Here is a 20,581-nt window from a genome sequence, read left to right on the forward strand (position 1 = left end):
TGGGAGAGGCTGGGGCTGGGGCAGTGCTCAGAGGTCTCTCTCCCACCACCTCCTCCCCTGCCTGGCTCTGTGAAGGCACCGCTGTGTTGGGGGAGCCCCTCCTGCCTGCATCTCTGCTGCTCCGCGGGCTGGGGCCAAAAGCCACCGGTGGAACCCAGTGGGGTCCTGATGGCCAACAGCAACCCCCTTTGGGTGCTGCTGAGCCGGCGGCGCAGGGGCTCCGGGGCAGCTCTTGCCTTCACCCCATCGTGCTGAGCTTCCTCTGCCCTCCCCACAGTGCTCGTGACCCGGGAGGACGACTTCAGCAACCGCCTCAACGTCAGGGCCAACTTCAGGGGCTGCACGGCCCTGCACTACGCCGTGCTGGCCGACGACCGGCCCTCCGTCACGCTGCTGCTGGAGGCAGGTGAGTGCCAGCTCCTGGCCATGCAGCACGGCCCTGAGCCCCTGACGAGCTGGGGCAAGCACCACGCTCGCTGCTTGATGGGGTGAGACGTGCTTCACTCCTTGCTTTAATCTCTGTATGGTTCCTCTGGTCCCCTTCCCCTCCAGTGGTTTGCCCATGTCCTGGTGGCTGTGCTCAGTGAGTTTCCCTTTCTCCCTGTGGATGCAGCCCCTGGTCTTGCATCTCTGCTGCTTCCCATCCACAATGTGCGCTCTGCTCATCTGTTACCTCCTTTGTGGACATCGTGGCAGGGAATCGGAGCTCCACGTTGCTGGGAGTGGATCTGCCCTGGCCGAGGCACCGGGTGGGTGCTGGTCCCCATGACCTGGTTGAGGCTCAGGTGCTGTTGGTGCCTTGGCCACACAGCTCGGGGGGGAGCTGGTGCAAATGAGTTGGTGCAGCCGTTGCTCCTCCCAGCTGTGTCACAGACCCCTCCTCATGGACCCGGCTTCACTGGCAATTGATAAGGTCCCTCCCGACCCAAACCCTTCCGTGATTCCCATGTACTCAGCACCCTCACAGGGAAGAGCTTCTGCCTAAGAGCTCAGCTCAGTCTCCCCTCGGGCAGGTTCAAGCCATTCCCCTTGGCCTGGCCCTACAGGCCCTTGTCCCAAGCCCCTCTCCAGGTTCCCTGCAGCCCCTTCAGGCACTGGAGCTGCTCTCAGGTCTCCCCTTCCCGCAGCAGAGGGGCAGGATCCCCTCCCTGAGCTGCTGCTCCCGCTCTGGGGGTGTCCCCAGCACAGTGGGGTCTGGCTATGAGCTCTCCCTGTGGGTCGTGTTCTTACAGCATTCATCATCTTGCAGCATCCCTTAGGTTGGAAGAGGTTTGAGGAGGTCTCCGTGTCCAACCTCCCGCTCAGAGCAGGGTCAGAGCTGAGGCCGAGCCCAGGTTGCTCGGGGCTCCAGCAGCAGGGTCTGGAGGGTGGCTCCGGGTGGTCCCTGGTGGCTCCGGGCAGCCTGCAGCAGCCTTTGGCTGTCTGAGCACAACCCCATCAGTGCTGGCGGAGGAGAAGGAGCTGCACGGAGCTGCCAGGGATGCGCTGCCATGGCGACAGCTCCTTCTCTGCCCTCCTGCCGCTCCTCACCGCAGTGACCTTGGTGGCTGCGCTTTGCCCTTGGCCAGGAGCAGGCTCTGCTCAGTGCGTGTCCATGTCTGCGGGTGCTGTTCCATCCCCTGCCCATGGTGCCCCTTGTTCTGCAGAGCCCGGGGCAGGGCAGCAGAGCTCTGCTCCCCCACCCTGTGTCCCTGTGTCCCTGTCCCTGCCTTCCTCCTGCTGCAGGGGCTCCTCCCTGAGGGTCCCCCCGGGCTCCTGCAGCGGAGCAGGAAGCAGTGACCTGGGTCTGCTTTGACACCCACCAGCAGCCTCCTGCCCCATGCGGCGTGCAGCAGAGCGCTGCCAGCATGGGCCTGCATGGAGAGACCCATGGAATCACGGACTGGGTTGGGATGAAGGGACCTTAAAGCCCATCCAGCTCCAACCCCTGCCCCGGGCAGGGACCCCTTCCACTGGAGCAGCTTGCTCCAAGCCCCTGTGTCCAACCTGGCCTTGAGCACTGCCAGGGATGGGGCAGCCACAGCTTCTCTGGGCACCCTGTGCCAGCGCCTCAGCACCCTCACAGGGAAGAGCTTCTGCCTAAGAGCTCAGCTCAGTCTCCCCTCGGGCAGGTTCAAGCCATTCCCCTTGGCCTGGCCCTACAGGCCCTTGTCCCAAGCCCCTCTCCAGGTTCCCTGCAGCCCCTTTAGGCACTGGAGCTGCTCTCAGGTCTCCCCTTCAGGAGCCTTCTCTTGTCCAGGCTGCCCCAGCCCAGCTCTCTCAGCCTGGCTCCAGAGCAGAGCTGCTCCAGCCCTCGCAGCAGCTCCGTGGCCTCCTCTGGACTGCAGTGGATCCTACAAGGGCTCCAGGATGATCTTTCACACCGAGCTGGAGACATGGGTGGAATTCCCAGGCTCTGAGCACTGGGACACGCTCCTGGTTTTGCAGAATGATGATTTCCACTTGGAAATACATCCCTAGGGTACCCTCTGTGCTTTATGGGCAGAGAAATTTCCTTCTGGTGTGTGCAGGGGAGGCCTTGGAGCAGCTCCCAGTGCCTAAAGGGGCTACAGGAAACCTGGAGAGGGGCTTCTACAAGTGTGTAGGGATGGCACAAGGAATGATGGCTTCCCAGTGGGAGAGGGGGCAGTTAGATGGGACGAGGAGCAGGATGGTGCTGATTCACTGCCCCCTCTCAGTGCTGTGATCCAGGTCACAATCGCTCCCTTGTCCTCAGACGCAGCCCTGCTCCTCCCTGCTTTCCCTGACATCCAAGTGAGCTCCCGGGAGCTGAGACACTTTGCCAGGGACAAAGAGCTCCCTGTGAGCCCTGGGCAGCCCCGGGGCCCGGGCGCTGCGGGCTCAGCACCACCGCTGGCACACGCACACTGCCCGCTCTATTGGATCCGGCCCCTGGAGTGGCCCCGCAGCTGTGGGAATGAGCTGCAGCTCCGGCGCTTATGGAGTCCCTGCAGGGAGATGCTCCAGGGAAGTTCCCTGCCTGCTCCTGCGTCTTACCCGGGATGGGGGTAACGGAGCATCCGGCACCACCTCGGCGCTTCCATCCCTTCCATCCTTCTCCTTCTTCCCTTCGCTTCTCAGGCTGCTGCCCACTCCTGTGCCTGTCACATCCCAGTGACAGGGACTGTTCCCTCCTCCCACTCCTGCGGGATAGCAAAGCCGGATCTGTGTGTCCATGTTGGGATAATGCGCTCCTGTGGGATAACAAAGCTGGATCTGTGTGTCCGTGTTGGGGTAATGTGCTCCTGCGGGATAACAAAGCCAGATCCGTGTGTCCATGTTGGGATAATGCGCTCCTGCGGGATAACAAAGTCGGATCCGTGTGCCCATGTTGGGATAATGTGCTCCTGCAGGATAACAAAGCCAGATCCATGTGTCCATGTTGGGATAATGCGCTCCTGCGGGATAACAAAGCCGGATCCGTGTGTCAGGACAATGTGTGCTGAATACGGGGCTGAAGGTCCAGAGGAGGAGGTCGAACACCTCTGCCAGTGGCCCTGCCCCGGGCCCTCTGTGAGCACAATGTCCCAGTGCTCTCCTGTTGAGCGCAGCGGGATGCTCCTGGTCGCTGACATGGAACAGGCTCCCCGCGCTCCCTCCTTTACCCATCCCTACACCTGCCTTTTACCAAGCGTCCCCTTCCTCTGCCTTTACACTTCCTCTGCTCCATGCCCTGCCCTCGGGGCCACAGCCATTAACACTGCTCCGGCCACCCCCCCCTCGTGCAGGGCTGGGGGTTTCCTATGGGACCCCCCCATAGCCCTGGGCCTTTGTGGCCATTCAGGGCCTGGCTTGACCCCTGCGGGACCTTGTGGCCTGTGGCCAGCATGTGTGTGCCCAGCAGAGCTTGTCCGCCCGCGCTGGTGGCGGGGCCGGTTCACAGCCCCTGACCTGGGCTGACACCGTGGGCGCGGGGGGATCCTGCAGCCGTGGGGCTGCACCAGTTGCTGCTGGAGGCAGGATCGATGCGCGGGGCTTTGTGTGGGGCGCGGGAAGGGCGGCAGCGGGATCCCCATGGAAATATCCACGGTGGAAAGGGAGCTTTTATTATCCCGGTGTTTGAATGCGCTGCACAAAGAGGGGAGACTGAGCTGAGCTCTTAGGCAGAAGCTCTTCCCTGTGAGGGTGCTGAGGCGCTGGCACAGGGTGCCCAGAGAAGCTGTGGCTGCCCCATCCCTGGCAGTGCTCAAGGCCAGGTTGGACACAGGGGCTTGGAGCAAGCTGCTCCAGTGGAAGGGGTCCCTGGCTTTAGATGAGCTTTGAGGTCCCTTCCATCCCAACCCATCCCATGACTCCATGGCTCTGTGAGCTTTGGGATGCTCAAGCCCACGTGCCTCGTCCCTCCTGTAGAACGTGAGCTCAGTGCTCACAGCTCCAATTAGAGGCAGAGAAGCAGCGAAGAGCATACATCCGTGAGCACGTTTCAGCTGAAGCTGCAGGAACCCAGCGTCTGGATTCCGTTTGCCAGGAAATGCGGCACATCCATTTGTTGGGAATGCCCCACGCTCCCCTCCCTGCTCCTGGGTAACTGCAGATGCTGTGGGGAGGGTGGATGGGGGTAAGTGAGTTACAGAGCCAGTGCTGGAGGGGGGGGGGTGTTTGCATCAGAAAGTGCTGCTGGGAGGCTCTGGAATAACCAGGTTGGAATCGCAGCGGGGTTTGTGTCCTGCATCCTGGATGGAACAGGGCCCACCTCATAGATGGGCCTCTAGAAATGTTCCCACCTGAGCTGGTTCCCTTCAGAACCCGATTTGTGGATCCTGGAAGCTCCCGTGGCAGCTTCCCCGGCTCACCTTGATCTCTGCTGGCTTTGCCTTTCTTTGCCCCCAGGCAGAGCTGCTGGCGCAGGTCCTGCAGGGCCAGCCCGGGGGGCAGAGCACCCCCATAGCAAAGGGCAGAGACGCAGGGCACGGGGGCTCGGTAAACCCAGCACCGCTGTGCAGCGCTCACTGCAGGATGGAGGCTGGCTTTCTGAGGGAGAAGTGGAGCAGTTTGACACCTTCAGCCCCTTGTGCCGTGTCCGTGGTGCCACCTTGGGTTAGAGCCTTAGAGCTTAGGGGCATCCAGGAAGCTCTGGGGGGAGCTGGGTTGGGGGTTCCAGTCCCTGATGCTGTTGCTGGGGTTCCCCCTCCTGTTGTGGCCCTGTGGTCCCAGAGAGGCTCTGCTCCTCACGCAGGCAGTGAGTGCGGTTCTGTGGCATGGGGGGGAGATGGGGGCTGCAGGAGAGCTGGAGAGGGGCTTTGGGCAAGGGCCTGGAGGGCCAGGCCAAGGGGAACGGCTTGAACCTGCCCGAGGGGAGACTGAGCTGAGCTCTTAGGCAGAAGCTCCGTGATCCCATGAAAGGCTCGGGCTGTTCGGGAGCTGTATTTTGGGCTCAGAAACCCTTTGTTCTCTGCCTTCCCTTTGAAGCCAAGTGGACCTCCCAGCGCCTCAGTGGTGCTTTACTGCAGTGCGGGTGCAGGCTGGTTTGTGCCTCTTGACGGCTGTGAACAGAACCCACCTTGCCCTTTGCAAGGGAGCTGCCTGAGAAAGGAAACTGAAGCCTCATCATCTCCCTGCATCCACACGCGTGGAGCTGCTCCAGTCCTGTCCCTGTGGAGCTTTGCACCCGCAGACCCCTCCAAGAGGGATGCGTTCCCTCCCTCCCTAAGGGGAAGCTGTTCTCAGCACTCCCAGGTGGACACAGCTCCGCTTGCACTTGCTGCTCCCACCCCGGTGGGGTGTGGGATGCTCCGGGCTCGGATTGGATCCCACATCCCAGGGTTTCATTCCTGGTGCGGCAGGGCTGGAGGGTCGATACGCAGGCACGGAGCATATTGAGCCGTGGAGCTCACGGGCTCTATTGAGCTGTTTAATCATCTTTGGCACAAGGTACAGTGCAGCTGAAGGGATCAATAGGGAATTTATCACATTCCCGTATAAATGTGAGCATGGAGAGGCAGAGCGGGGGGTTCAGGTACAGCAGCCAGGGATGGATGTGTGACAGCAGGAGACAGACCTGGAGCAAGCATCCATGGGGCAGTGGCCATGAGTGGGACTCCCCAGAAAGGCCATCCCCAACACTGCTTGGAATCCTGGAATGGGTTGGGATGAAGGGAGCTGAAAGCTCCTCCAGCTCCAACCCCTGCCACGGGCAGGGACCCCTTCCACTGGAGCAGCTTGCTCCAAGCCCCTGTGTCCAACCTGGCCCTGGACGCTGCCAGGGGTATTCAGCTTGGATGCTGTTACAGTGCGATGGACCCTCCGCACCCGCAGAGCTCAGGGCATGGTCCCACCGCGGCCAAGCTGCTCCTGCCCCTTGGATTCCAGTCCAGATGAGCACCCACCTTCCCACTTCCCTCCGTCCGCCTTCCCGCTTCCTGGAGCTGGAAAGAGAGCAGCGGGGTCACCTGTATCCCATGGGAAGGGCAGGGAAGGGTTTATCCCCTCTGTGGCAGCGATGCCAAGCGGCAGCTCCATGCTCCTTCCCTCGTGGTGTTGTGCCTCTGGGCACCTTTATGGCCACAGAGGAGCTTCTGCTCACAGAGCTGCAGCTCTGCAGCACGATGGAGACACTGGGGCTCCGGGAGACCTGGAGAGGGGCTTTGGACCAGGGCCTGTAGGGCCAGGCCAAGGGGAATGGCTTGAACCTGCTCGAGGGGAGACTGAGCTGAGCTCTTAGGCAGAAGCTCTTCCCTGTGAGGGTGCTGAGGCGCTGGCACAGGGTGCCCAGAGAAGCTGTGGCTGCCCCATCCCTGGCAGTGCTCAAGGCCAGGGGACGGCAGCAGGATCAGTGCCTGCTTCCCTCTTCGTGTTGCGTGTTAAAAGCTGCTTGTGAATGATGTCTCATTGATTTACAAGCAGGTTTGTGCTCTTGGGTGAGGGGTGAGTGCGCTGATTCCATCCCCCGAGGCTCAGGAGGACAGGAGTCCTCTTGTATTACCTTAACCAGGCGTGTGGAGCAATAAGAGTGTCGGTCCTTGTCAAAGCTGATGGCTGGTGGCAGCGGTGACATCCGCAGCAGGCAGCTTGGGTGGATGGATCCCGGTGAATCCTGGGCTGAGCTGGTGTTTGCCCATGGAGAGTCAGGCAGTGGAAGGTGTCCCTGGCCATGGCAGGGGTTGGAGCTGGAGGAGCTTTAAGGTCCCTTCATCCCAACCCATTCCAGGATTCCATGACAGGAGTGGAATCATGGAGCATCTTTGGCTGCATGCCCTCAGCCCAGTCTCCACGCTGTGCCCTTCTGGCACTGACTGTGGCAGAGGATGGAGATAAGCAGCTGTGGGTGACGCTATGGGTGACACTGTGTGATGTTGTGGGTGACACTGTGGATGATGCTGTGGGTGACACTATGGGTGATACTATGAGTGACACTATGGGTGACACTATAGGTGATGCTGTAGATGGCACTATGGGTGACACTATAGGTGATGCTGTGGGTGATGCTATGGGTGACACCATGGGTGACAGTGTATGATGTTGTGGGTGATGCTGTGGGTGACACTATGGGTGATACTATGAGTGACACTATGGGTGACACTATAGGTGATGCTGTAGGTGGCACTATGGGTGACACTATAGGTGATGTGTGGGTAGCACTATGGGTGATACTGCGGGTGATGCTGTGGGTGGCACTATGGGTGACATTATAGGTGACGCTGTGGGTGTCATTATGGGTGATACTATGGGTGATGCTGTGGGTGATGCTATGGGTGACACTATGGGTGATACTATAGGTGCACTATGAGTGACACTATGACACTATGGGTGACACTGTGGGTGACATTATGGGTGGCACTATGGGTGACACTGTGGGTAACAGTATGGGTGGCACTAAGAGTGACACTATTTGTGACACTATGGGTGACACTATGGGTGGCACTATGGGTGATACTATGCATGGCACTATGAGTGACACTATGGGTGATACTATATGTGACACTAGGGGTGACACTATGGCTGGCACTATGGGTGATACTATGCGTGGCACTATGAGTAACACTATGGGTGATACTATGTGTGGCACTATGAGTAACACTCTGGGTGACACTGTGGCTGGCACTATGGGTGATACTATTCGTGGCACCATGGGTGATACTATGGGTGACACCATGGGTGACTGTGGGTGACTGCGCTGCCCAGGCCACGCTGCTCCCCCAAGCCCTGTGCACCCTCCTCTCTGCATCTCCCCTCCTCGGAGCCCCGCTCCCGTCATCCCCAGCGCATCCCGGCCTCTATTGACAGCTCTCCGGGATGCGAAGGAATTCAAGACAAATTGGGAGGAGGAGGGAGTTAATAAAATATGAAAAATCTCCGCCTGTCACTCGGCCCCGCGCTGCCACCGCTGTGACAGGAACATATTTCCCCAATGAGTGACCCGGCGCCGGCGCCGCGCCCGAGGCCCATTTATCAACTAGGATCAGCCCGAGCCTCCTAATCCGAGCAGGGAGGTGCAGGAGGAGGCAGAGCCCGCGGTGCTGCCCAGGTGTCCGGCCCCGGCCCCGCGCCACCGAGGGGGAGCTGACAAATTGCCTCCTATCCCAGCCCTGCTGCTCCAAGCAGGAGGTGGCCATGGGGAAGAGGGGTCAGGGCCGGCGGTGACGGAGCCACGGCCCCCTCCTGCCTTCCATTAGGCAGGGGCTGCCGCTGTTATGGATGAGGGTGCAATATTTCCTGGCCCAGCTTGGAATCGACCCGTCGCTCCTGTCAATGATTGCAGCAATTAGTCAAGTCGTCAGAGCCGTTAACAGGGGATTAGGCCAATATGGGAGAGCCGTTAGGGAGAATTCCGGAGGAAGGGAAGCAGGGAACAGAGCCCTGGCCTGGGGGATGTCAGCGAGTGCAGGAGACGCAGGGTTCCCCCCTCCTGGCACGGTGGGGTTGGACAACGGGAAGGGGGGAGCGGGGTCTCGAATAGGGAGCTGTTGGGTGGCCACGCTCTGCAGTAAGTGGCCTGTCTGGATCCCGAGCTTCATCTGGAATGACAAGGGATCCCGGGCTTCATCTGGAATGATGAGGGATCCCAGGCTTCATCCGGAATGACAAGGGATCCCAGTCTAGGTTTGGAATGACGAGGGATCCCTGCCTTCATCTGGAATGAGGAGGGATCCTGGGCTTCATCTGGAATGACAAGGGATCCCAGGCTTCATCTGGAATGATGAGGGATCCTGGGCTTCATCTGGAATGTCAAGGGATTCTGGGCTTCATCTGGAATGACGAGGGATCCCTGCCTTCATCTGGAATCACGAGGGATCCCAGGCTTCATCCGGAATGACAAGGGATCCTGGGCTTCATCCGGAATGCCAAGCTTTGCCATGGAAACTCCTCTGTGCTGCTTCCTTATGGAGCACATGTTTCATGTGGAAGCAAATCCAGATCCAGCACTCGGCTCCTTGGGGTCCTCTGCTCCTTCCATCCATGAGAATGGGGCTCTCCCGACCTCCAGGAGCAGGGGATGGAGCTTGCTTGGGGTAGTGCTGAGGTGGCCGGATCATTCCCAACGGGATGGGAGATGTTTGCTGAGCCCCTCGGCAGGCTTGGCTAAGGATGGGATGCAGTCAGAGAGTTACGGAACCATGGAATCCCGGTGGGAGGGACCTTAGGGATCATCTGCTCCAACCTCTCCAGGCACAGCGTGACCCACACTGGATGCCCAGCACCCTGGGCAGCCCCATCTGAGCAGTGTCCAACCCTGGGGAGTCACCACTTCCCTGGGCAGGTTATTCCAGTGGCTGCTTGCTCTCAGTGGCAATGATTCTCCTCTTGTGTCCAGGGGGAATCTCCCAGCAGTAACTTGTGCCCTTCACCCCTCGGCTTTCCATGGGACTCCTTGTCCAAAGGGAGCCTCCACCTTCTCTGCAGCCACACTGACCTCCTGGCACATGGATCAGGGCTCCCTGCGCCTTCTCCAGATATCTCCTGAGATGCCAAGCTCCTGAGCCCTCCCTGGCATCACTGGCTCTTCCCCATTCCCATCTCTCCTCATCCCGCATTCCTTGATCTGAGATTCCCATCACTGCAAGTGGGACCGTTCCCTTCAGCCCAGGGCAGGAGGACGATCCCCACTCCCCATTTCCCTGCAGCTCGGGCTCATCCCAACGCTCTCCCTGCTCAACGCGCTCAGAATTCACCATTCGGACCCAGACGCAGGTTTTCTGCTCCCCCTTTCTCCAAACCCTCTGCACCCCAAACCAAGCCACACTTTTCCTTCCTTGCTCCTCCTCATCCAGCTGCAGGAAGAGCTGGAGCAGCTTCATGCAATCCCCGAGCTCTGGAACAGCAGCACCGGGCAGGGCTGGTGCTGGAGCTGGAGCCAGCCTCTACATGCCCACGGGCTGGCAAACGCTGTGCATCCCATAGGGGAGGTGATGGAGCTGTAAGAGGTTGGTGGGGATTTACACCAGAGGTGTTCGTGCTCCAGTGGGATATTTAGGAGATGGGATAGCAAAACTTGCGTATAGAATCATGGGATGGGGTGGGTTGAAGGGACCTTAAAGCCTCTCCAGCTCCAACCCCTGCCACGGGCAGGGACCACTTCCATTGAGCAGCTTGCTCCAAGCCCCTTCCAAGCCATTCCCCTTGGCCTGGCCCTACAGGCCCTTGTCCCAAGCCCCTCTCCAGGTTTCCTGCAGCCCCTTCAGGCACTGGAGCTGCTCTCAGGTCTCTCCTTCCTGCAGCAGAGGGGCAGGATCCCCTCCCTGAGCTGCTGCTCCTGCTCTGGGGGTGCCCCCAGCACACGGGGGTGGTTTTGGGCTCCAGCACTCACTAAAGCCGGGTCCTGAGCTGCTCCTCTCCAGCACCCCCGGTGCTGTGCTCCCCGTCCGCCTCCCTGCATGGGCTCCTCACCCTCCTGGGAGCGCTGTGCTCCGGAGCCGGGGGGGCTTCCCCTCCTGGGGGGGCCATGGTGGCCGCTGCTCTGCAGCTCTCAGCATCCCCAGCTCCTGTGCCTCTCCCAGGGGATGGGCAGCACCTCCTCTTGAGGCCGGAGTGGTCCCCTGGGAGCCTTTGTGAAGGCTGGTGACCACTGCAGCCCTTCCCTGCCGAGCCGTTGTTAGCAGGGCCAATTCCCTTCCCTATTCCTTGAACACCCGTGTGTGTAACCGCTGGTTGGACATTGCCCCTCTCCGATGCAGATTCCCTTTGGAGCACAGCTCAGGAGCGGACTCGAGGATGCCCAGTGGGTGCTTCCTGCTCCTTCTGCCGCAGGACTTGGCTCCAGTCCCTGATCCCATCCATTTCTTCCTCCCCTCAGGTGCCAACCCGCTGCAGAAGAACGAGATGGGCCATACCCCCCTGGACTACGCCCGGGATGGGGAGGTCAAGGACCTCCTGAAAGCAGCAGAGACAAAGGTGAGCCCCGGTTCGCTCCGCGCTCCCAGGTTCCAGGTTAGGGTGACCTGGAACAGCCTAGCACACCCAAGAGCTGTATGAATCCAAACCATGATGCCTAAGGGGAAAAGCCCATTCCTGCAGTGTTCCGGGTACATGGATGTGTGTCCTCCACTCCCTGGTCTTCCTCGGAAGGTGGGGGCAGAGGGGCAGAAGCTGTTCTGGAGCCCCATGGCAAAACCAGAGGAAATCAGTGGTTGATTCGGGTCTGAAATTCATGGTAAAAAGAAACAGGTCTGAGAATCCGGTGTCCTTGAGTGGGCTGGAGCGCACCATGGCGGAGAGTCATGGAGTCATGGAACGGGTTGGGATGAAGGGACCTTAAAGCTCCTCCAGCTCCAACCCCTGCCCCGGGCAGGGACCCCTTCCACTGGAGCAGCTTGCTCCAAGCCCCTGTGTCCAACCTGGCCTTGAGCACTGCCAGGGATGGGATCATGGGGAGCTCCTCCTCACCCAGCACCCCAGGCCCTTCCCCTCAGGCTCCATCCCATCTCCCCCAGCCTGTGCTTCTGCTGGGATTGCCCTGGTCCATGCACAGGACCTTGCCCTTGGCCTGGTTGAGCTCCATATGGTTCACATGGTCCCACCAGGTCCATGTGGATCCCATCCCCTCCTTCCAGCACCAAAAGTTGGGAATAAACTATGGGAACGTCACAAGGAGGATGATGAGGTGGGAATCGTGTGCTGGGTGAGCGCTCTCTGGAGCCAGCCCTGGGGAAGGAGCCTGCCCGTAACAGCACGAAGCAGCGCTGGGTTTAATGCTGAACGAATGGAGGGAGGAGAGGAAGGACATAGATCTATGGAATGTTCCTGCTGGAGACAGAGCTCTTGTCTGTAAACGGGGAGCGGGAGCAGGCGGCTGGTGATGGATACGGAGCTGGGGGGGACGTGGTGCTCAGGGGGCTGCAGCCGCTCCGGTCTCCGTGCTCCACAGAGAGTCTTTGAGGAGGAATTGCTCATTTTAATCACTGCAGGAGAATGAATTGGCAGCACTGTTATGGGCTGGGCACATCCCCTAGCTGTGATTTACATAGCCCGCTGCCAGAAGAACAAGGAGGTTTCATATGTATGTTTAATTTATTTGGATGGCCCCTTCTGCCTGCACGAGCAGGGATGCTCCGCATGCTCCCTGCACCAGAGCACACGCGCCCGGTGCTGGCGCTCGGACCTGGTGCACGCTGCAGGACACCGTGGTCGAGTTGGAGTGGCCTCTCCTGTATCCAGGGCTAAAAGGCAGGGAGCAGCACCCAAACCTTGTGTCTTCTCTGTGCAAGCAGGAGGAAGCGGTCCCAGCAGCCTCAGAGTCACAGAATCATGGAATAGGATTGGGAAGGACCTTACCATCCAGTTCCAAATCTGTGCCATGGGCATCTCACACTAAACCAGGTCATGCAAGGCTCCATCCAACCTGGCCTTGAACACTGCCAGGGATGGGGCATTCACACCTTCCCTGGGCAACCCATTCCAGTGCCTCAGCACCCTCACAGGGAAGAATTTCCTCCTTAGATCCAATCTGAACCTCACCTGTTTCAGTCTGAACCCATCACCCCTTGTCCTGTCACTGCAGTCCCTGATGGAGAGTCCTTGGCTCTTACAAGTCTCTCTTTGCCATTGAACCCCTCCTTGTGTGCACCAGGCCGGGTCAGATCCATCTCTCCCATCTCCAGCAGGACTGGAAGGAGTCTTTCAGGCAGGATGAGCCCCAGTTCCCCTTCTCACAGCTCTCTCCCTGCAGGCAGCAGCGAGGACCTGCAGACCTGGAGCTTGTGTCTGTTTCCTCGTCCCAAACTGTCTGTTATGGCCTTTAAAGAGCAAACAGGACCCGAGAGCAGCTCCAGTGCCTAAAGGGGCTGCAGGAAAGCTGGAGAGGGGCTTGGGACAAGGGCCTGTAGGGCCAGGCCAAGGGGAATGGCTTGAACCTGCCCGAGGGGAGACTGAGCTGAGCTCTTAGGCAGAAGCTCTTCCCTGTGAGGGTGCTGAGGCGCTGGCACAGGGTGCCCAGAGAAGCTGTGGCTGCCCCATCCCTGGCAGTGCTCAAGGCCAGGTTGGACACAGGGGCTTGGAGCAAGCTGCTCCAGTGGAAGGGGTCCCTGCCCGTGGCAGGGGCTGGGGCTGGATGGGCTCTAAGGTCCCTTCATCCCATGGTCTGTTCCATGGAGCTGCTCCACTGGGACCCACAGGGAAGTTATTGCCCCGTACAAAGGCTGATGGCATCTCATACACATGGGGTTGCTGGCACCAGCCGGAGCTGGAGTGTTTGCTCTTTATTTGGGGGTTTTGCCTCCTGTCAGGCACTGCTCACCCAGGAAGCGCTGGAAGTGGGGCTGGATGGGGTTATCCACTCGGGATGTGGGAGCAGCATCCAACTGTGACCACACCGTGGTTTGTTACAGGGGTTTCCCCTTCAGGCGGCTGGGCTCAGGGGTGGCTCCTCCATCTGCAGACCCTATGGGATCCTTGTGCACAGCCCAGGCTGGAGCAGCTCTGGGAAAGGGCCCTGGGGGGCCCCAGCTCCATAGGAGTGAGCAGTGAGCAGCTGAGCCAAGAAACCCAGCAGGGTGCTGGGAGCATCCCCAAGGGCATCCCCACAGGGATGAAGGTGCCATTGTCCCACTGTGCTCGGCGCTGGGCAGGGCACCCCTGGAACATGGGGTCAGGTCGGGTCCTGCTGCACAGCAAAGCTGTGGCCAGGCTGGAGAGGGGCCAGAGAAGGGCCACAGCGATGGCCCAAGGGCTGGGCAGCAGTGAGGAAAGGCTGCGAGAGCTGGGGCTGTTCAGCTGGAGAAGAGAAGGCGCAGGGAGCCCTGATCCATGTGCCAGGAGGTCAGTGTGGCTGCAGGGAAGGTGGAGGCTCCCTTTGGACAAGGAGTCCCATGGAAAGCCGAGGGGTGAAGGGCACAAATTACTGCTGGGAGATTCCCCCTGGACACAAGAGGAGAATCATTGCCACTGAGAGCAAGCAGCCACTGGAATAACCTGCCCAGGGAAGTGGTGACTCCCCAGGGTTGGACACTGCTCAGATGGGGCTGCCCAGGGTGCTGGGCATCCAGTGTGGGTCACGCTGTGCGGGGAGAGGTTGGAGCAGGTGATTCCTGAGGCTCCTTCCCCTGGGATTCCAGGATTCCATGATTATGTTCTGTCCTTGGCCAGCTCTGGCGTGGCAAACATAGCCCATCCCGCTGGGCAATGGTCGGGGTGGGAGCAGTGTGTGAATCCCTGTTCCTCTGGAGCAGGATGGATGCCTCCTCTGGAGCAGAGGGAAGCCAGTCTCCCAAAGCAGAGCTTTTCCCAGTGTTTCCTCCATGCTGCGGAGGGTCCTTCTCCAAAGCAGCATGTCTGCTTCCCAGCATTCCCACCAGGACACAGCCCTGCGGGAAGAGCTTGGAGGCTGAATGAGAGGCATGTGGAGGGTGGGAAAGCAAATCCAAGTGGAATAGCCAAGGCTTTCTTTTTACATATGAGCTTATACCAGGATGAGAGCTCCTTAGGATGAGCTGTGCCTGCTTCCCAGTGCCTGGAGCGGAATTCCACCTAGGCAGGAAGAGCTCCATGCACCCCCTTGATGTTTGTGCTGTTGCTTGGAAAAGCCTCTGATCCCAACGTTTTCCTCCCTGCCCCAGTTCCAGGAGGAGCAGCGCAGGAGGGAGGTGGAGGAACGCCGGAGGTTCCCGCTGGAGCAGCGGCTCAAGGAGCACATCATCGGCCAGGAGAGCGCCATTGCCACGGTGGGAGCAGGTAGGACCCTGCTCATCCATCGCACATCCCCTGCCCCACAGGCAGGGCACGGTGCTCCCTCGGGACTTGACCTGAGGCTGCATCCGAGTGAGTCATTGAGGTGGGGGCGGACTCATGATGTGGTCCAGCAGGGATATCTTGGCTGGGGGAGAGAGCCCTTCACAGAGTCATGGAAACATGGAATGGGTTGGGATGAAGGGAGCATAAAGCCCCTCCAGCCCCAACCCCTGCCCCGGGCAGGGACCCCTTCCACTGGAGCAGCTTGCTCCAAGCCCCTGTGTCCAACCTGGCCTTGAGCACTGCCAGGGATGGGGCAGCCACAGCTTCTCTGGGCACCCTGTGCCAGCGCCTCAGCACCCTCCCAGGGAAGAGCTTCTGCCTAAGAGCTCAGCTCAGTCTCCCCTCGGGCAGGTTCAAGCCATTCCCCTTGGCCTGGCCCTACAGGCCCTTGTCCCAAGCCCCTCTCCAGCTTTCCTGTAGTGAGCTGGGCTCTCGTGGTGTGCAGCAAGGTTTGAGGATGCTTCCATCAGAGAGTGCTGGAGCTGACGTTAAACCCAGAGCAGCTTTTAGGCACGTGGGCCCCAACAGAAGCCACAGACATGAGATGAGCCCTGACAGTTGCTCGGAGCATAACTTCGTTATGGTAATCACTGAGACAAAAGGGTGCTGGGCATCTGCAGAGCAGAGCAGGATGGTGGCTGACTCCCTTAGCCCAGGACATGCTGTTACCTCCCCCTGCAAACCTACCCCATGGCTGTGGCAGCAGATCCCCTGCGCGGGGTGACCCAGGGCAGGGAGCTGGGAGCCCCGCGAGCTCCAGGACGGGCGCTGAGCCCTGGGGAGCTTTGAGCTCTGTGTCTCACTGCAGGCACCAGCCAGGGTCCAACCAGTGCACATCATGGAGCACACGGCCCCAGCCAGGAGGGGAAAGGAGAAGATGGGTCCTGGCTGTTCATTGCAGGTGCTTTTCCATGGGGCAGCCTCTCAGAACCCAGGATAGAGCAAGGGGAATGGCTTGAACCTGCCCGAGGGGAGACCGAGCTGAGCTCTTAGGCAGAAGCTCTTCCCTGTGAGGGTGCTGAGGCACTGGCACAGGGTGCCCAGAGAAGCTGTGGCTGCCCCATCCCTGGCAGTGCTCAAGGTCAGGTTGGACACAGGGGCTTGGAGCAAGCTGCTCCAGTGGAAGGGGTCCTGGATGAGCTCTGAGCTCCCTTCAGCCCATTCCTTGGCTGTGAAATCCGAGGGTCAGTCTGCAAAGCCTCCCCATCCTGATATAACTCCTTGGCCCGTCCCAGGAGCAGCGAGGGGAGCCCGGGTCGAGGCAGGGCAGGGCTGCCCTGGGTGCTGCAGGAGGTAACAAAGAGGAGCCGTGGGTGATGGGAGCCGGGCAGGAGCCGCACAGCGCAGCGGGCCCGGTGCTGCTGCGGCGCCTGGGGGCAGGAGCGGGGCGAGCCCGGCGCTGTGATTGATGGTGCTGCTGCTCCTGACACAGGTGGTGCTGCTGCCCATTAGAGCAGCTGCCTTTATGGAGGTTTCTCTTATTGAATTAGAGGGAATGTGCTGGATCCCCCCCCACCCACCGCAGCCTCGGGATATCAGAGGCAAAGGTAGCGGGAGAGGCTCCGGCCCCTCCTCCCCTCTCCCTTCTGCCCCGTTCCTGCTGTTTTCTCTCAGGAAGAGGGAATTTGGAGGCATGGGTTTTCCTTCCAGCCCCTTGCCCTCTGCTTTTGGGGTGATTTCACTCATTCCCTGCTGGATTTGCTCCCACTTCGTGGCCTCCTGCTCCCCAGTTTGTCACTAGGACGCTTCCCAAAGTGCACATCCCGGGATTAGGCGAGCCTGCTGAGCTGTTTAATGTATAACCCGGCCCTTAATTGAATAATCTGATTTAATCCATCACTCGCTGCATGATCCAAACACTCTCCAGAGGGGCTCAGATGGGAATACAAAGGGAACGTGTGCTCTGGGGTTTGTGTGGAGGGCCGGTGCACTGGGAATGCTCACACGGAGCTGGTGCTTGGCACCACTACCACAGAGGGGAGAAACCCTTCCCATGGGATAGAGGTGAGCTCGGCTGTGGGAAGCAGGATAGAGCTCAGCAGAGCAGTGGGGAGGTGAGTGATGATTCCTGACTGGAATCCACAGGGGCAGGAGAGCTGGAGGAGCTTTAAGCATCCTTCCAACCCACCCCATCCCATGATTCTATACATAAGTTTTGTTATCCCATCTCCTAAATATCCCACCGGAGCACAAACACCTCTGGTGTAAATCCCCACAAACCTTTTACAGCTCCATCACCCCTCCTATGGGATACACAGCGTTTGCCAGCCCATGGGCATGTAGAGGCTGGCTCCAGCTCCAGCACCAGCCCTGCCCAGTGCTGCTGTTCCAGAGCTCGGGGATTGCATGAAGCTGCTCCAGCTCTTCCTGCAGCTGGATGAGGAGGAGCAAGGAAGGAAAAGTGTGGCTTGGTTTGGGGTGCAGAGGGTTTGGAGAAAGGGGGAGCAGAAAACCTGCGTCTGGGTCCGAATGGTGAATTCTGAGCGCGTTGAGCAGGGAGAGCGTTGGGATGAGCCCGAGCTGCAGGGAAATGGGGAGTGGGGATCATCCTCCGAGGATCATAGAATCAGAGTGGTCTGGGGTGAAGGGACCTTAAAGCTCCTCCAGCTCCAACCCCTGCCATGGGCAGGGACCCCTTCCACTGGAGCAGCTTGCTCCAAGCCCCTGTGTCCAACCTGGCCTTGAGCACTGCCAGGGATGGGGCAGCCACAGCTTCTCTGGGCACCCTGGGCCAGCGCCTCAGCACCCTCCCAGGGAAGTGCTTCTGCCCAAGAGCTCAGCTCAGTCTCCCCTCGGGCAGGTTCAAGCCATTCCCCTTGGCCTGGCCCTACAGGCCCTTGTCCCAAGCCCCTCTCCAGGTTCCCTGCAGCCCCTTCAGGCACTGGAGCTGCTCTCAGGTCTCCCCTTCAGGAGCCTTCTCTTGTCCAGGCTGCCCCAGCCCAGCTCTCTCAGCCTGGCTCCAGAGCAGAGCTGCTCCAGCCCTCGCAGCGGCTCCGTGGCCTCCTCTGGTCGGATCCTTCCTGGCTCCTACGTTTCCTTGTGTAAAGTTCTTACACTCCGGTCAGGTCGGGCTCTGCTTGGAGCAGCTTTGGGATAGTTTGAGGTTCATCTCCGACATCGCAGTGCCACCAGCAGTGGGGCTGGATCAGTTCCTTTGGGATGTGGTCAGCCCTGGGCCGATCCTGGATGGAGACGAGCGATCCCGCAGCGGGTGCAGACCTGGATCGCTCACCCCACGTACCCCGACCCGGGCGGTTCGAGCAGCTCCCCTGAATGAATTGATTTGATAAATGGACATTTATTACGCTCACAAATTGGCTGAAACCAATTTTGGTCACATCAAGGGCTGAGAACTGCGAGGGTATTGATTTGTGTAAAGTAATACAGTGAATTTATCAGTTCAATAGAGAGCTGAAGGGCCTCTCGGAGACCCCGCGCCGCGCTCGCGCCGTTACTGATGGCCAAAATCAAGTGAGAGCACCACAGCATCACTGGAAATGGCTCCAGAGAAGAAGGCCCCGGCGTCATCATCAACCTCCTCGCTCGGCCGTGGGGGCTCAGGTGCCTTCATGAGATGCCAGCAGAGCACAGTGACCTGGAGCTCTTCCTGCCCCCCCCCATGTTCCCAATGGGAAGGGGACGCCTTTCCAAGAGGCACAGCGTGGGCTCCTGCATGGCCACCACCAGCAGGGCTGGAGGCTGCCTTGTGGGTGCAGAGCCTGAGGAGAGGAGCCCCCCGGGCTCCCCGGGTTGAGGTTCTCCCCCTTCCTATCCACACAAAGGCCTGCTCCAGCCTTAGCACAGCAGCTCTGCTCCTCCTCATGATGCTGGTGGCCACCCCTCAAGAGCCTCCCATGGCTGGAGCTGCTGGAGCAGGGGGCTTGGTGGCCCCTTTCTGATGGCAGCCAGGACCTCAAGAGCATTTGGAGCTGGAATCATCGGTTTAAGGCTCCTTGTAGCAGAGGTTTTCCATCTCGTCACGCCATTGATGGCTCTAACTAATGCCCAACCCCTTCCAGCCAGGATCACAGCACTAGCTCCATGGTAGTTGTGTTTTATGGGATGCTTTATATCCCTGGAGTTGTGATGAGCAAGATGAGTGTTTATCCATAAAATCCAGGATGCTGCTGGAGAGGGGAGTGAAAAGAGACAACACTTAACACTTAACCTGGCTGCCTGCAGACCATTGAACGTGCTGACCCTGCCCGTGGTCACTCCATGCCCTGGAGCAGAGCTTTATTACCTTTATTAGCTGAGATGCTGCAGACACTGTCAGTGGTCCTGTTATTCCCCATCAATCCTGCAGGAAATATATCCACCCGCGTGGCTGACCTCAGCTTTGCTGCCATAAAGGGCAGGGACGGAGCACAGGCCATGGTGGGATGCTCTGGGAGGTGTGCAGGGGACATTGGAGCAGCTTTGGGATCACACAGACACCCCCTGCACCTCCATGCCGTGGGCATCTCCTCTTGTTCCTCCTGTGCTGGCTCTTCAGTGGGGGTGATGTGGATGCTGCCTGTGATTTCATGGAATCCTGGAATCCCAGTGGAAGGGACCTCAAGGATCATCTGCTCCAACCTCTCCAGGCACAGCGTGACCCACACTGGATGCCCAGCACCCTGGGCAGCCCCATCTGAGCAGTGTCCAACCCTGGGGAGTCACCACTTCCCTGGGCAGGTTATTCCAGTGGCTCCTTGCTCTCAGTGGCAATGATTCTCCTCTTGTGTCCAGGGGGAATCTCCCAGCAGTAACTTGTGCCCTTCACCCCTCGGCTTTCCATGGGACTCCTTGTCCAAAGGGAGCCTCCACCTTCTCTGCAGCCACACTGACCTCCTGGCACATGGATCAGGGCTCCCTGCGCCTTCTCTTCTCCAGCTGAACAGTCCCAGCTCTCCCTTCCCAAGTGCCCCCTTCCCCACTCAGTTTGGTGTCATCAGGGAACACTTGATCCCGTCATCCACAGCACTTACGAAGACACTGAGCAGCGCTGGGCCCAGTCTGGATCCCCATGGTCCCCACTGGGGCCACTGGTCCCAGTTGGAGGAGGAGATGTTCACCACCACATCAACCACCATGGCCAAGGGGACAAATCCCTGCCTGCTGCTGGAGCTGGTCCATGGGGCTGAGCTGCCCCCCCGGGCAGGGTAAGGCAGAGCCTGGCTCTAAGCCCAGCCTGATTAAGCCTTGGCAGGAGTCAGGACGTGTTAGAGCGGCCAAGGGATGGGTCATGCATCTTGATTGCAGCCAGACACGAAATGTCACGTCCTCATTGTGCTGGGCCTCGGCTTCCACTGAATTCCCAATCCCCGTGCTCCATCCCGTTCCATTGGGTGGATGTGCCTTGGATTTTAGGGTTAAACTGGGCTTTTTCGGCTCTTTAGGCTGACTCCTGCATTGCAGAGTGATGCAAACTTCACCT

The 20,581-nt window shown here is 59.6% G+C and overlaps 1 protein-coding gene across 2 annotated transcripts in view; it reads left to right on the plus strand.

The window, feature by feature from the left end:
* The window catches only part of CLPB (ClpB family mitochondrial disaggregase), a 50,718-nt gene that overhangs the window by 18,635 nt on the left and 11,502 nt on the right, over positions 1–20,581 (plus strand). The window contains exons 5-7 of one of the 2 annotated variants that reach the window (XM_065678978.1): positions 278–406; positions 11,231–11,328; positions 14,988–15,102. In XM_065678978.1, coding sequence (XP_065535050.1) covers positions 278–406; positions 11,231–11,328; positions 14,988–15,102 — 342 coding nt within the window. The remainder of the gene's footprint in view (positions 1–277; positions 407–11,230; positions 11,329–14,987; positions 15,103–20,581) is intronic. The other variant, XM_065678979.1, reaches the window with a different exon arrangement.

The sequence above is a fragment of the Lathamus discolor genome, chromosome 4 (genome assembly GCF_037157495.1).
Source record: "Lathamus discolor isolate bLatDis1 chromosome 4, bLatDis1.hap1, whole genome shotgun sequence".
NCBI classification, from domain to species: domain Eukaryota; kingdom Metazoa; phylum Chordata; class Aves; order Psittaciformes; family Psittacidae; genus Lathamus; species Lathamus discolor.